The sequence below is a fragment of the Adiantum capillus-veneris genome, chromosome 24 (genome assembly GCF_014529385.1).
Source record: "Adiantum capillus-veneris isolate H3 chromosome 24, ASM1452938v2, whole genome shotgun sequence".
Classification (NCBI taxonomy): domain Eukaryota; kingdom Viridiplantae; phylum Streptophyta; class Polypodiopsida; order Polypodiales; family Pteridaceae; genus Adiantum; species Adiantum capillus-veneris.
This window is the reverse complement of record NC_140954.1, coordinates 4430618-4447924: the sequence shown is the minus strand read 5'-3', so window position 1 is coordinate 4447924 and position 17307 is coordinate 4430618. Positions and strand designations below refer to the sequence as shown.

Here is a 17307-nt window from a genome sequence, read left to right as displayed (position 1 = left end):
CATGAGGACATTTAATACAGCATGTTGTTTTTATGTAGTAAGTTTAAGTGCATTTGGAGTTCTATAGCTACCCCAAATTATCACTTGAGACTTGTTGTACAGTAGATTAGCTTTTAGTGCTTGATACATAGTTGAACTTAACAACTTAAGTTGGAAAAGTAGACAGGGTTTTCCATGAGGATTGAAACCTCTTGTAGCCTTTATGCACTAATCAGGTCAACTACATCCCACAAAATCACATATGGATATCTGTGGTTCTCGCTTTGTACTATTAATGTCAAGACGAGGGTCCTGTATCCTAAGAACTAGGATGGTCATGGACTGCGGCCAAGGGTCGGGCTAGACAATGTGGACAGGGGATCCGTCTAGGGCAAGGGGCTAGGAGCCCGCCTATATAATGGGAGGTTGGGAGGAGGATCTTCAGTCTAGTTTCCCCTAGTTCTTACATTGGTATCAGAGCTTAGGTTAGCTCGGAAGTCTCTCTTCCACTCTCTCTCTCTCTCTAGGCGTGCTCACTTTTGGCTCCTAAAAATAGGGCCTTGAGGTGAGAACCGTGGCTTTTTTACAGATTTTACCAAATTTAGCAAAGGGGCTTGCCTAAATCGGGTATGTTGCCCGTTTTGGACGTGGGTGGGTGGTGCACGAAACGGCACGCGCTCAAGCTTGAAGGGAGCGCCCTGGTCACGATGTTGTGCTTCTAAGAGCACTTGGCCTAATTCTGCCACACTGCAAGCCGCACACGGTCTCTTTCGTCCTCGCGTTTCTACTCCATGCTGCCTGCAAGTTTTTTTTCCTCAAAACTCGTTTGATTTCATATGGCATGGCCAATTGACACAAGATTTTGAGACTTGGACATTCTTGGTGGCCCTTCCCACAAGCAAGAGCCTTCGTGTGCGGGGCAAGCATCAAGCCGTCTCGGCTTTCCTTCGAGTTTCACGGCTTACGGTTCAACTCAGTTATTGCAAAAAATTCCAGATTTTTGCATATTTTTACCTTTGTGACAGTTTCGATTGGAGTTCGTGCAACATAATCATTCGCCAATTAAGAAAGCTTTCAATAATCAAGCTTCTTCACAACGGTGACAATTCGACCATCCCCACTATAAGATTTCGGTCATCTTGTGAACCACGGGCGATTTTGCGGAGTTCGTTTTTTATGCCGCTTGTGCAAATTCTTCCTTTTTCGATGGTCAGGTGCTACGACGCACAAGTGGACTTAGCTATACTTGGCAAGTGTTATCAACGTCAAGTATTTTTTATGAGTACTTCTTTCACTGCACTGTGTCGCCATGGATTCGGATATCAATATGACATTCGATTTTGAGCAAAGTACTCATGATCCCACCAATGACGGCGAATCCTCTCAAGGAGAGTACCCGCGACGCTACGGCAGGAGAAGATACTTACGAATTGCTCGATATTCAAAAATTTCATGCACTTCAGTCACGCATGACAGTCATGGATGAAAATTTTAAAGCTTTAAATGAAAATGTTACTAAACTTTCCACATTAGTCATTCAATTAATGCAACAGCAGTCTAAGAGTCTTGCTGACACCCACATGCATGAGCACGATGGAACACAAGGGCAAGGCCCAATTAATGAAACATTGCATACTCTCACTGCCAAAGAGGTAGATTACTTGTTAAAGAACTTTAAACCACCAGTTTCAAGGGCGAAGACCAAGACCGCAATAAGGATGCAGTGAACATCTTTCTAAGTAAATAGGATGGAAGTCACGCCTTACGGCGTACTCCGGATGCAGTCCGAGCTCTGCAAACGAGCTTAACTCTGGAAGGCAAGGCCTACAAATGGTGGATGTCTCTCAAGGAGAAAAACATCATACCACAGAGTTGAGCAGCCTTTGAAGCAATGTTTAGCAAGGAATTTTTGCCTACAAACGAGGCCAATCGGAATTGGACCGCGTGGGACGCATGTTCCATTCGCCAATATCCATCACTCCTTGAATATGTCTCTCACTATCGGGACGTCATCATCAAGTTGGAAGGCTTGGATACCTTTCAATAAGTACGAGGGTCATACGAGGTCTGACTCCAGAGCTTAAGAAGTATGTCAAGACCCAAGACCCTAAAACACTTAAGGAAGCCATAGTGAAAGCACATATTCATGATGACCCTGATGATAAGAAAACACATAATAGTAACATGCGTGCTAGTATACATGGTAATACACGCACTCAGTACGCGCACAATAAAAGAAAATTTCTAGTTGCTAATTCAGATGCATCTAAAAAACCCAAGGGGTCCAGGGGTCCTCTCTCTCCTGACGATTTTGATAAAGCCAAGAAAGAGAAGCTATGTTTTCAATGTTTAGGAAGAGGCCATGGCAAAAAGGATTGTCCCAAGGGGAAATCTGCTGCTCAGGGGAAGGAGAAAGCAGTGCACATGGTGCAACTGCTGCCTCTTGAGTCTTCCTCAAAATTCTCCACAGTGGAAGTAACACACACTGAGGTGGTGCATGAATGTTGTCTCACAGCTTCCATGTGGAAACAAACCTTTGGACCACATGAGTTAGTACGTATGCACGGATATCTGGAAGGGCACAAGGTGTGCATCTTGGTAGATGACGGTGTTACTCACAATTTCATCAATTATGGATTGGTGAAAAAGCTCAAACTACCTCAAACTCCGAGTACTCACCGTTACAAGGTAGCAATGATGAATGGACATGATACTGAAATATGGGATACTCAATGCCAAGTTGTTCCATTGGAAGTACAAGGGTATTGTACTTGTTTGGATTTTCAGGTTATGAACATGGAAAGGGCTGATGTGGTTCTTGGTAGGGAGTGGTTGTATAGCCTAGGACCATCACTGAAGCGTAGCTATGAGCACAACAGCTTGATGTTTGATTCCCATGGCACACGTGTTGTTGTTAGGAGAAAAGGATATACCTTCATCACCACTGATTTGTACTGCTGAGCTTATGCAGCTCGTTTCTGATAATGAAATAGAACAAGTTTTCTTGTGTTACTCACTGTCTCATTTTCTTTCTAACGTTGAGTTTGTTAAACATGCCTCAACGCCGCATGCTTCTCTCTCCTCTATTCCACCAATTGCTAATTTTACACAAGCAAACGTTGCTAAACAATTACAAAAATTATTAAAGGAATTTCAAGATGTCTTTCCTAATGATTTTCCATCAGGTTTACCGCCGACATGCTCAGTACAACATGGCATTGACGTGACTGCAGGCTGTAAACCTGTTAGTAAACCACCTTACCGTATGAGTTACTCAAAGGCTGCTGAGGTGGAACGTCAGCTTGCTGACTACCTTAGCAGAGGGTTTATACAACCTTGTTCTTCACCATGGGCTTCGCCTATCCTTTTAGTGAAGAAAAAGGACGGCAGTATGCGCATGTGCGTAGACTACCGGGGCTTAAATGCGGTTACAGTTAAGAACAAATACCCATTGCCAAGGGTAGATGAGTTATTTGATAAGCTAACTCATGCTCGAATTTTTACGAAAATCGACTTGCGGTCAAGATATCACCAAGTCCGTATTCGGCTTGCCGATATACCTAAGACTGTATTCCGAACACGGTTTGGACATTACGAGTTTTTGGTGATGCCCTTTGGGTTAACCAATGAGCCCGCAACATTCATGACACTTATGGATAGTGTCTTGAATCCATATTTGGGCAAATTTGTCATTGTGTTCCTCGATGACATTCTAGTTTATAGTGCTTCTGAAGAAAAACACTTACAACATCTCAGGCAGGTATTTGAGTTGTTACGCACAAACAAGTTATATGCCAAGGAATCTAAATGTGATTTTCTCAAGGAGGAAATTCATTATTTAGGGCATGTTATTTCAGCTAATGGCCTATACATGGATCAATCCAAAGTGGATACCATCCGAAAATGGCCACCTCCTAAAAATCTGGAAGAATTACAGATCTTTTTAGGCTTTGCCGATTTTTACCGAAGGTTCGATCGTTAAAAACTATGCTCACATTGATGTCCCTATGACGGACCAACTAAAAGGCAAAGGTAAAGCTTTTCAGTGGGGTTCCGCTCAACATCACAGTTTCGAAAGACTCAAAGATGCATTAGCTACAACTCCTATACTAGCAATTGTAGATCCTTTGAAACCATTCGTTTTGAAAACGGATGTCAGTGATCGTGCTATTGGAGCAGTCCTTTTACAAGGCGGACGGCCGATTGCATTTGAAAGTAAGAATCTTGATGCAGCTCAGCAGAACTATTCTACTTACGAACGCGAACTCTATGCAATAGTGTCTGCCTTAAAGACATGGCGGCACTATCTGTATGGTGCTCAGTTCGAGATTGTGTTTGACCATGAAAGCATCAAATGGTTTACACAACAAACAGATTTAAAGGGTCGAAAAGCCAGGTGGGCCGAGATCCTTCAGGAATATGATGCCAAATTAAGGTATCGCAAAGGCCGATACAATTTGTGGCAGACGCTCTCAGTCGAATGCCAGAGATCAATTCGCTCTTGTTCACGGAACTTCGTAGTGAATTTCTAGATTCTCTCAAGGGAAAATATGAGCATGATGAAACATATTCCAAAGTATGGATCCATGTTCAAAAGAGGGATCCTTCTCACTCCAATGCAGGTAGTGTACAGTTAACCTCCACACCTAGTTTTCCTTTATCAAGTGATGAACTACAGCGATGGAAGCATTTTACCATCGACAATGGGTACCTACTCCACAAGGGGAGAGTTTGTGTACCGATGGACACAGACATTCGACGCCAAATTCTTTATGAATGTCATGATAGTCCAAGTGTAGGGCACCCGGGGATTAGAAAAAATTATTCTCTTGTACGACGACAGTTTTATTGGCCAGGTCTACATGGCTTTGTTCAAGCTTATGTCTTCCATTGCCAAAAATGTCAAGTTAACAAGGCAGAGCGCCTGAAAGCAGGAGGACTCTTACATCCTTTAGAAATTCCCAATGGAAAATGGGAAAGTATCTCTATGGATTTCATTGTAGGTTTACCAACCACTATACGAGGTCATGACTCAGTATGGGTGGTCGTAGACAGGTTGACTAAACTATGCAAGTTTATTCCGACCAAATCAACGGTTAAGACACGGGAGCTAGCCAAGTTATTTGTGTACAATCTCTACAAATTGTATGGGTTGCCAAGTAACATCGTTAGTGACCGTGATCCCAAGTTTAACAGCCACTTTCAGAGAGCTATATTTAAACGATTGGGTACACAACTCAACCTCGGTACAGCTGATCATCCAAAAACGGATGGTCAAACGGAACGGGTTAACCAGGGGCTAGAGGATATGCTAAGAGCATACGTCAGCAAAAAACAGTGAGACTGGGAAGAATACTTACCTATTTTTGAGTTTGCCTACAACAGTTCTAAGCATGTCACAACAGGTTTTAGTCCTTTCATGCTCATGTACGGCTTTCAACCCAGGTCACCAGTTACGATGGGGTTGGCAACCGAAAAACTCCAACACGTTAAGGATTTTCTCCAAGACCACATGGATATGCTGAAACTTGCTCGTCAAAATGTCCGGCAAGCACAGGATCGGTATAAGAAATACGCTGATGAGAAACGTCGGCAAGTTACCTTCGAAGAAGGGAGGAAGTATTTTTACGTGTACCATAACATTCAGAAAGTCTGAAAACTGGACCGACACCTAAATTATCTCCCCGATATTGTGGGCCTTTCAAAATACTCAAGTGAGTCGGTGATCGTGCCTACAAACTATTACTACCATCATATTCTCGCATTCATCCGGTGTTTCATATAAGTCGTCTACGAAAGCGGTTACATAGGGATGACAATGTCATTGACCAACAGGTTTTGGTTAATCACATTGAACCTCCTACCTTACCACATGAACCTAAACGTGTTATGGATTATCATGAGTTGCGTACACGACATCACGTACGACAACAAGCCTTAATCAAGTGGAAAGGTCGACCTGAAGAAGGTGCCACTTGGGAAAACATTAGTGTTCTTAAGAAGAAGTTTCCCACTTTTTTTTTCGAGGACGAAAACTCTTCTTAAGGGGGGAGTAATGTCAGGACAAGGGTCATGTAACCTAAGAACTAGGATGGTCATGGACTACGGCCAAGGGTCGGGCTAGACAATGTGGACAGGGGATCCGTCTAGGGCAAGGGGCTAGGAGCCCGCCTATATAATGGGAGGTTGGGAGGAGGATCTTCAGTCTAGTTTCCCCTAGTTCTTACAATTGATATGATGAGGCCTAGTAGCTGGCCAACATCTTTCATGTGCCCTTAGTGGCCCAATTTCATGCACCCACTCTTCCTCCCCCAAGTCCTTTTGGAAAAAAAATGTAGAGCAAGAGAGACCTAGGCTCCAATACCCATGTGAAATATGTGGGTTATGACATACCATTTACCTCACTACCACTATTTAAATAGCCTTCTACATAAACCCTCTAAACTTTGTATGATATCCAAGTGGTAGGGTACTACCCTAAGGACCATTCAAACCTAGAGAATCCTACATAGCCACTAGTCAGGCACTATCACACTATTAGGATTTTGGCCTTTGGCCTATACTGAGAACTAGTGTGTGAATCATTTCTTCTACATTCAGTAGTCTAGTCATCATATGAGCATGTGAGAACACATGGCCTTACACACATGGCATGGTGAGTTGCACAAGAGTCCCAAAGCTATTCCTAGTCACCCTAGATTTCCCTATTCTGTGGAGATAACCTTGCCCTTTGGGAGTTTCCCCTTGACCCTTTGGGAACATGCTTATGTGAGCATTGAGAGGTGCATCAAGATATATGTAGATACTATATAAGTGGCTACTTCTTGTACACTTGAAGTGTTGTTGTTAGCTCATGATTAATCAACTTATTTTTTAGTCTACATAGTCTCTCTCTCTTGCGTTTGAGTAATAAATGTGTTCAGTAAGTATATTAGCATGAATGCTATGCTTGCTAATCCCCACTAATCTTTCAATTGGTATCGGAGCCATTGGGGTGATCAATATCTCTTAATCATCATTAAGATCCCCTGGCATTCTCTCCTAGCTAATTGCACTTATCCATAATCAAGTTCTAACCAATCTATCTATGTGTGGGCACATCCTTGATAGACCCAAGAGGCTACTACCCTCCATGGATTAGGGGGGCTCAATTACGGAGCATTAAATTTCATCAACATGCAATTAGGGAATCTCCTCTTTGCTAGATTGATTGGGACACCTCTCCTTTTTACTCAATGAATTATTTAATCAAATTCCCTTAATTTAAGTTTGCATTATTGATCATAATTTTGCATGTTTTAATCCCCTAATCGCTCTCTCCTTAAGCCTTAAACCATCACATTGATTGTGTATGGAGGGAGTGCTCATCAAGGGCTTTTCATAGAGCCTTCAAGCCTTGAATTTTGAGGTCTAAACTTGATCCCCATTTTACGCTACATTAGGGTGTCTGTGTGAGTTTATGTGTGTGAGCCATTGCGTACTCAGGATTAAAATTTTATTTTTAAAAGGCCTATAACAACAAAGGCTAAAGGTCGTAGTGGTTTAGGACATTTGACTTTTCTTATGGGTTTGGTGAATGAGCTCACAATTCAAAGCCTATTCTCGAAAAAGCGCCTTATGGGCGGACGTCAATTTGCATAATTAATTGAGTTTATTTTCTTGTTGTGTCAATAGGGCTGCATTCACACGCGTTTTGCTCATTGCCGGATGCCAAGCAACTTTTAAAATCACTTTTGAAGCTAGGAGATTCCACACCCCATAATATCCAAGCCTCCCACGGGCCTCCCAAAGCCCCAAGCCCCACAAGGGTGCCTTCCTGTGTGCACGCTTCTACCTCCCCTTACCACCGACCCTACTTTAGGAGAACAGTCTCACACCCATACTCCATTAGGGGTTGTTCCTGCTATAGAAAGAGCCTCAAGGTAGGTTTAAATGCAACAAAAGAAAATCTCTAAAGCTATTTTTCTTCAGGGCCTCAAAAGCCCTTGGATTTTCAAGGCAATTCCTCGTCCTTTTCAATTTTGAGCATTCAAAGGGGAGCCAGAGCAAACTTCGAAAGCTACAAAGGGGCTTCAAAGGCTTCTTCAATCATGCTTCAAGATCAAGGAATCCAAGGAAAAGCTTCAAACAATATATTCTCTCTCTAATTTCTTGTAAATCATAGCTAAAACTTTGCATTCAAGGCACGGCTTTTGCAATGTATGTAGTCATTCTTGTTTATGGGGATGATTTGAAAGTGTGCTATTGTGAGAAGATGGACATTTCCCTGTAACGCTCTTCAAGAGGTAAGAACACTCCATCTGGCACCATGCGAGAAAAGAAAAATCCATTTTTTAGGGGAGGAGCAACATCATCATCATCCAACCCTGCATATACTTTTTCATTACCGTGTCATGCATCTAGTTTTTCATCCAATAAAGGTATCAACAAATGCTACGAATGTAGAAAGACCGGATATATAGAAAAGGATTGTTGAAGACTTAAACAGTATACACATTGTGCAAAGATGGGACATCCCTCTACCAAATGTCGAAGAAGCAGTAGCATCCAGAGAGAAGCATAGTAGGAGGGATGAACATGAAGCCAGTGTCCTGTGACTTGGTAATGACAGTGGAAACTTACGGGTAAAATATAGGTGAAACTCAATCTCATTTTTTGGGTCGTCTTTGACAACAGTTCGATCTATGTGGATAGCTTGGTCCTAAGAGACTCGTGGTTTGAGGGAGGTGTCTTTGGCCTTTGTGGCATGATAGCCCACTGATTCACTATAACCTTTGTGGTAGTATGGCCTCTTTGTAGTGGATCACTAGTCTAGTCCAAAGTCAAAGGAGAGTTTTTGTCAGGATTGTGGCCTTTGGCCTATATTAACAACTAGTCTGTGAATCATCTCTTCTATAGCCAACAGTCTAGTCATCATATAAGCATGTGCGGGCAATGGCCTAGCACACATGGAATGGCGAGTTCCAAAGCTAATCCTAGTCACCCTAGCTCTTCCCATTCTGTGAAGTCAACCTTGCAATTTGGGACTTGCCACTTGACCCTTGGGAAAGATCCTTATGTGACCTTGAGAGGTGCAACTAGACATATGTGGCTACTATATAAGTGGCTACTTCTTGTATGCTTCAAGTGTTATTGTTCGTTCATTATCAAGTTATCTTTGAGTCTACACATCTATCAATCAAGTTATCTTTGAGTCTACACATCTATCTCTCAAGTGCATTTGAGTAATAAGTGTGCTAACTAAGTATGTTAACATGAATGTTATGGTTGCTAATCCCCTCAACAATTCACACAGGACCCTTGTTGTCATGATAGACCCCCAACAAGATTCCATTCCAAAAACAAGAGAGCGGCATCTCACTCAGAAACATTGTGGTGTAGGACTCTTTGTGTATGACATGCCAAAGTGGAAGAAGAAAGATTTGGTAAGACACCCACATTTGCCCAGCGGTCAAAGCTATCAATACACAAGCAAATACAATTTCTTCTCATTTACAAGCTGAAAAATGAGATGGTTATAGTCGTCCAAGAGAACCAAGTTTTAGTTGTGATTAAAGAAACTTGTTTAGGGAAAACAGCACAGGCTACACAATATCTCGTAGAAGCAAGGGTACACAATAAAAGGAAAGATTGGTTGAACACATTCTTGAAGAATGGCCACAATATCTATAACCTTGAGGGTTGTTTAAAAAAATTGGTTGCAAGCTTGGTGAAGAGGTTGTTTGGGCATTGCACAGGGCTTGAGACAGTGTATGAAATATGGAATGCTTTTAAGAGAAGTGCTTGTGGGTAGCCAACTCTCTACATATTTGTTCATCATGCTTGATGAAGAACATGAAAGCACAATATACATAAATGTCCTCTTTTGGGCTACTAAAGGACCTAGTAAGGCAACGAAAAGATTTGCATCTTGTATAAGTCAGCTCAACTACACTTAATGTTGAGACGATAGCCGAATACAATTTTGACTATAACATTTTCACTATTCTTGAAAGAATATCTCCTATCGAGCTTCTAGAAGCAACCAGAGAGTGATTATCTAGATGTTACACTTATTATTGTTATGCAGATACATTTACTGATCTCGAAGGTGATATACTCCTCTTTTCAACATGACACGAAGGAATTGATACAACGTACCAAATCTTGTATTAGAGAATGAAGATGTTGGGTCCCAATGGAGCTGATTACACTCCCCCTTTATAGTGCCCTTCCTAGTGAAATGTAGAGAAGAACTTTTGACTTGGCACCACCACAGACAAGGAAAGTGCTGGTTGCAACCAACATTGGAGATGCATCTTTAAGGATTGATGGAATCAAGTATGTAGTAGATCCCGGTCTTGCTAAGCCAAATGTCTATAATCCAAAGCTTGGCTTAAATTCACTTGTCATCACACCCGTTTCTCAAGCTTCCACACATCAAAGAGCAAAGTGAGCAAGCAAAACTGGACCAAAAAAGTGCTATTGCTTGTACACCGAGAGCATGTACAAGAATGAAATGTTACCAACAACTATACCTGAAATTCAAAGCATAAATATGGGCAATACAACTTGTAGTTGAAGGTTATGGGCATTAATGATTTATTGGCCTTTCATTTTATGGACCCACCACCTCCACATGCTCGAATATCAGCCATGGAACGACTGAATACTTCAAGAGCCCCGAGTGAGGAAGGGCTTCTGACAAAGGTGGGAATGAAGATGGTTGAGTTTTCCTTGGAGCCTCTTGTATAGAAAATGCTCATCGAGCATGGATTGGGATAATGGAAAAGAAACAGCTCCAACGACTTAGGGAGGACATCAATATCAAATGGACGATTTTTGTGAACAATCATGGCCCATGGCCTAGACGTGAATGACGTAGGTTATGTACACTCCTCTATGCACAATCACCATTACCACCCTTTAACCTATCTAATAAGAGTCTGCGAGCTAGTGTGAAGATTGTTGTTGATCCTTGGAGGTGTATGCTCCTGCAAAAGCTTGCTTTTTAGAGGTCCAATTTATGGGGTTTCATTGCCTTGCTCCTTGGAGATTATTGAGGTGGACTCTCGACTTCTGGGCAGCTAATTATTCCGACAATTAACTTTCTATAAAGTATTTCAACAAATAGCCCTTTAACATGTTCCATGTTAGATAAGGCAACATGGAGAGGCATAGAGGGATGGAACGTAACTGCCATTGTACCTAACTCCTATTTATTTATTTAATAATCTTGATCTCTTTCCCTTTGTGCCCCAACAAACTTAAACTGTAAAATTTGCAACTTCACTATGGGAGCATCTACAAGGACTATTTGTGTGATGAGTAGTCCCAGTAATTTTTCCATTTGTTTAGAAGGATAGCCAACTAGTTTCTACAAATGAAGACCCTAAGCTGATACAATCAAGAAATAAAAAACCAATCACCCCAATTAAGCATGAGTAGTTCTAACTTGATATTTGGTATCTTCTACTACTTATGTATCGCAATTTGCACACCCGGGTGCATGTCTCAACTTACAATTGTGATGTTATGAAAACCAAAAATGATATTTAAAGGAAGAGGAAAAGAAAAAGTGCAACTTGTATCTTTTATTTTTTTGAGTCGATCGAAGCGACTAGTTTTACGAGATTGCACCCACTCGCCCACACCCATAAGTCTCAAGAGTTGAACCATAGTGGGTGCGCTAAAAGCCCCTTACTAGGCGGACTCCCTTTGAAAATAGTGTAAAGACAATGGAAATGAGGACAATATTTTGTCGTAAAAAGAATTGTGTATGGTTGGAAAAATGTTGTCTCCGGAACACTGGCCAGTGGGCAGTGGCCGGGTGCCTGTTGCGCTTTTTGTAACGGGAGTACGACGCAATGAGGTGAGCCACAGGAGACAACATTACGACTACGTATACAGCCTAGCTACACTGGTGGAGAAAGGAGAACCAAATGCACATGCACATGCACATGCCCTCGCCCTCTCATCCACCACATCATCTGCAATGTCAATGCACGCTCACGCCACACAGAGAGCTGGCTGTTGTGCTGTCACTGCCAAGGCGCCCTGCAATGCAAAATATGGGCCTATTGCTCGTGTAATTAGAGGGGGTGTGTGTGTGTGTGTGTGTGAGAGAGAGAGAGAGAGAAGAGGGGGGGGGGGGGGGGGGGGGGGGTGTTTTCGAGACCCTCTTCCTTCCTTGCCTTCCCATGAGTCTTGAGTCCCCCGTTGAAGCTGGTGTCGCCAGATGATGAGATAGGGTGGGTGGGTACTACGCTCTCTCTGCTGCACCACTTTTGCTTTGCTGAACTGAAATGCGACTGATTTGACCCTCGGCCTTTGCTTGTTCTTTCTTGTTACAAATTACCTACCTACCTACAGCCACAATCATATCCCCTTCTCCTTCCTAGTGATCGGCGATCGCTGCTGCAGGGGCCCGGGCAATTTCCCTTCCAAGTTCCACCTTAATAAGGTCGCTCCCACGTAATTAAAAAGCAATATTATTAAACCTTCATCAGCGATCGCCGATCAAAAGCCTCGCTTTCGTTCGTGCGCACACAGCACTCGATGCACGCTCATATCCTTTCTGTTTGCTTTTGACGAAAAGAAATGGTTTAGTAGGCGCTTTCCTCCTTTCTTGTTGGTCGTATCATCGGTTACAAACTTTTCGCTCCATCCCCAATAATCTAATGGAACATGGCATGATATGCAGCTGGCCTGTTCCACCTTCCCAGGCGCAATATTTGCCATCGCAGTCCATTTCCCATCGATCCCAACTTTTGTGCCATGCGCCCACGAGACCCTTCGTACCCGCCCCTCCCTTCCCCACCTCACCAGCTTGCAACTTCCCCAGTGGCCTTTACTTTTCACACCAACGCACGTGCGCTGCACATACGACGACGCTCCACACTTGATCATACGCACCATGCATGTAGCTCATACTTCCTCTCTCACGCACACGCGCACACAGCTCCCTTACCCCATAGCATGTGAACGATGCGACATGGTAGTCTGCCTCTCTCCATGGCCAGCAGCCAGCTGGAGCAGAGCCCCATAGACTCCTGCAAGGCCCATTTGAAGTGCCCACTCCATCGTCTCTTCTGCGCCGTTCTCCGCTAATCAATATTATCCACATCCAGGTGCCCATATGAGCACATAAGCTCGTCAGCGTGTGCCATGGAAATCAGGGTCTTCAGGCTCTTCATCCTTGCTGCGTTCTTCTACTCTGTCAACGCGTCACTACGTCCCAACCCCACAGCGTGGTCACTTGGCCACCACCCTGACCGGTCGAGAATGCTAGCACATCTTGCAGACATGCAGGTTTTGCTAGAATTTAAGCAGCAAGTTCAGCAAGATCCGCATGGGATTCTGGCAACATGGATGGCAGGCAGCGGCAACGCAGCAGGTGCATGCTCTTGGCATGGGGTCACTTGCTCCCCATCCCAACGAGTGGTGAAAGTAGAGCTCGGGGATGCACATCTCGAAGGCCCCCTCATGCTCTCAACACTGATGGTCATGGACATGCTAGAGCTTGTGGATCTGTCAGGAAACCATTTTCATGGCAACCTTACTTCTGGCGCCTTCAAGACTCCTGAGGGAGGCTGTGGCAATCTCCAAACCATCCTTCTGGCGAACAACATGATCCATGGGGCCATCCCCTCTGACCTGCTAGCATGTGGCAACATTCAGAAACTGGACCTCTCGCACGCTAATCTAACAGGTACCGTCCCTCCAACATTCTTTCTCAAATGTGGTAGCTTGGAGGTGCTCGATCTCTCTAACAATCACCTGACGGGCAGATTGCCCGACGCTATCGGCCGTTGTGCTCACCTCCAAAAGCTCAATCTTTCATTCAACTCGCTAAATGGTGAACTGCCCTTGGACATTCTGGCAACATCATGTACTGATCATGACCAGTCATGCAGCATGATCTTGCCTTCTAGTTTGCAGGTGCTCGACCTCACGTCCAACAATCTAACGGGTCCCATCTCGGACGCAGTATTCCAAGACTGCGGGCCTGTGGTTTCCCTCAATTTATCTCACAATAGCTTCTCTGGAGTGATCCCTAGCTCTATACAGAGGTGTGCCGCTTTGGAAGAGCTCAATCTCTCTAACAATCGATTTGAAGGCCGCTTGTCAGCTTCCTTGGGGGGGCTTAGGAGCATCAGAACCCTTGATGCTTCATGCAATCACTTGAGTGGGGTAATCCCAAACGAGCTTGGCTATACATGCGCCACCTTGAATCACTTGCAACTCTCTGCTAACAACCTCTCTGGCACCATCCCTTCCACTCTCAGGGCATGTGCGTCGCTTCAGACCCTCAACTTAGCCAAAAATCAGCTTTCAGGCCGTTTTCCGGGTGATGTCGTCAGCCATCTGCAGGGGCTTGAGGTACTAGCCCTCGGGTTTAATTTCTTTACTGGACCTTTGACGTCTCAAATTACAAATTGCAGCAACTTGAAGGTTCTGGATCTGAGCTCTAACAAGCTGACAGGGAATCTTGTTCCTCAATTGTGCCCACTGACGTCTTCTTTGCAGAATTTGCTCTTGGCCAACAATGGGCTTTTGGGTGAAGTGCCATCCGCCCTTGCAAATTGTCGCAAGCTCATTGTGCTAGATCTCAGCTTCAATCGACTAGATGGTGCTATACCGCGTGAGCTTGGGTCAATCTCTGGCTTGGAGAGCTTGCTGATGTGGTCTAACAAGCTGACAGGAGAAATCCCAAAAGAGCTGGGAGCTTTGTCGCAGCTCAAAAGCTTAGTCCTTAATAACAATCTTCTATCTGGGCCTATACCTCTGGAGCTGTCGAATTGTTCAGTCATGGAATGGCTGTGTCTCTCTAGTAACAGATTGAGTGGGACTATCCCAGCATTCCTCGGAGCCATGCAGCACCTCACAATTCTGGAGCTGGGAAACAACAGCCTCTCTGGGCCCATTCCACCGGAGCTTGCTAATGGAACCAAGTTCATCTGGATTGATCTCAACAGTAACTTCCTGGATGGTCCCATACCATCTGGCCTCGGTCAGCATCCCTATGGCAATGTCACCCGCCTCCATTACGAGTTTGCATTTGTGAGGAATTTGGGCTATAAATGCAGAGGTCTCGGGATCTTACTAGAATTTGGTGGAATCAATGAAGCAGCACTTGCTTCTACACCCTTGAGGTCTGCATGTAATCTAACTAGGCTCTATGTGGAAGACAGTCTGAATGGTGACTCAGATTTCAGCTCCATACAGTACCTAGACCTTTCTTTCAACATGCTAGAGGGTAACATTCCAGAAGACATGGGCTACCTCACTGCCTTGCAGATGCTAAGCTTGGGCCATAACCAACTTGTTGGTCCCATTCCAGCTAGTTTTGGCCATCTCAAAAGCATCGGTGTTTTAGACCTCTCATACAACAAGCTTGAGGGAGGAGTGTGGCCCTTGGCCAACTGCAGCTTTCTGGTGCAAATAGATGTTTCTAACAATAATCTCTCTGGCAATATTCCAACCACAGGCCAGCTTAGCACTGCTCCTGTAGCTGGATTCCTAAACAACAGCGGCCTGTGTGGTGAGCCCTTACCACCTTGTCGATCATCGAGCATCTCCGCATCAGATCATTGCAGGCACAGTGCCTCGTGTTCTGCCCACGACCGCATGGGTGTCTTGTCATGGGCCAACAGCATTGTGTTGGGCATCCTCATTGCTGTTGCTTTCATGTGCATGCTGATCGTATGGGGCCTCATGATGAGGTCCAAAAGGGCTGGAAAGGACAAAGATGCAAGCCGTCTTCAATTATCTTCTTGCCATGGAATGAACAGCAGCACCACCTGGAATCTAGGGGGAGAGAGGGAGCCTCTCAGCATAAATGTGGCTACTTTCGAAAGGCCCCTCAGGAAGCTAACGTTTGCGCAACTCATAGAGGCAACAAATGGATTCAGCCAAGAGAGCTTGATTGGGGTGGGTGGGTTCGGGGAGGTGTACAAGGCAGAGCTACAAGATGGATCGGTTGTGGCCATCAAGAAGCTGCTGCAATCCAGCTACCAGGGGGACAGGGAATTCATAGCAGAAATGGAGACCTTGGGCAAAATCAAGCATAAGAATCTGGTGCCACTCCTGGGGTATTGTAAGGTAGGGGAGGAAAGGCTGCTGGTGTACGAGTACATGGACGGCGGAAGCTTGGAGGACATGCTTCATGGGGACGACAATAGTATTGGGCCGGGGGGCAGCCAGCAGGCGCAGAAAGAGAAGCTGACATGGGAGAAGAGAAAGCAGATTGCCAAAGGGGCAGCCCGGGGGCTGGCTTTCTTGCATCACAACTGTATACCGCACATAATACATAGAGACATGAAGTCCAGCAATGTGCTGCTGGACAAGAATCTGGAGGCCAGGGTGTCGGACTTCGGGATGGCAAGGCTGATAAGTGCCTTGGACACGCATTTGAGTGTGAGCACGCTAGCAGGAACGCCGGGGTATGTGCCCCCCGAGTATTGCCAGAGCTTTCGCTGCACAAGCAAGGGCGACGTTTACTCCTTTGGCGTCGTGCTGCTGGAGCTGCTCACGGGCAGGCGCCCTACCAATTTGTTACTCAGCTCCAACACTACGTCTATTACTTATACGGCTGCCGGTGAGCAGCAGCAGCAGGACGCAACCGCCCAGGCCCTGCAGGCGGACGTGTCGAACTTGGTGGGGTGGGTGCGCTCCCATGTGGCCGCCAAGCGCGCCCTGCACGTCTTGGACGCCCGCCTCCTCCGCGCCTCGACTTCTGCTGACCATCTCCAAATGCTGCAATACCTTCGCTTGGCCTGTGACTGTGTTGAGGATCTCCCCCACCGACGCCCCTCCATGCAGCACGTGCTCACCATGATGAAGGAATTGGAGGTAGCTTTATAATCAGCTCAGCTCATGATCAGCCTCCGGCCGCCTGCAGTGTAATTTATCTCCCCAGGCTCATCAGACTACCTAGATCGAGTAGTACCCACTACACTCCGGACTCAGCTCACCAAGTGTACAAGTCCATGGAAAGCTCCGCCACAGATGGCATTTCCTTTTGATCATATTAGACGGAAATGATACGCTGCTCTCCAAGTTGTAAATTGTAATATTTGCCACAAACCCCTCCTTGATTTCATCCCAGGAAACCTCACCGCTCTTTTCTTCTCTATCTCCAAATAAAACCATCCATTTGTAACACAATACGGCAATTAGAGCCCGGGAAAACCTACATGTATTGTAATGTTCCCACCTAAAGAAAGTTCTCATTTGCCGCTAAAGTTTGGATCGAGAGGTGAGACAGCCCACGAGGAAACTAGTGTAAAAACCTTCCAAGTTACCCCCCTCAATTTTCGACATACAATATTGTTGAGGCTTTTACAA

The 17307-nt window shown here is 44.9% G+C and overlaps 1 protein-coding gene and 1 pseudogene across 1 annotated transcript; both read left to right on the top strand.

Moving 5' to 3' along the window:
* The first annotated feature begins 9797 nt into the window (after nt 1-9797).
* LOC147425866 (putative pre-mRNA-splicing factor ATP-dependent RNA helicase DEAH5 pseudogene) lies at nt 9798-10743 on the top strand (annotated as a pseudogene).
* Nucleotides 10744-12826: 2083 nt separating this feature from the next.
* Nucleotides 12827-17307, top strand: LOC147425865 (uncharacterized). The gene has a single exon (XM_086497863.1). The coding sequence runs from the start codon at nt 13126-13128 to the stop codon at nt 16822-16824; it is 3699 nt and encodes a 1232-aa protein (XP_086353989.1). The 5' UTR covers nt 12827-13125; the 3' UTR covers nt 16825-17307.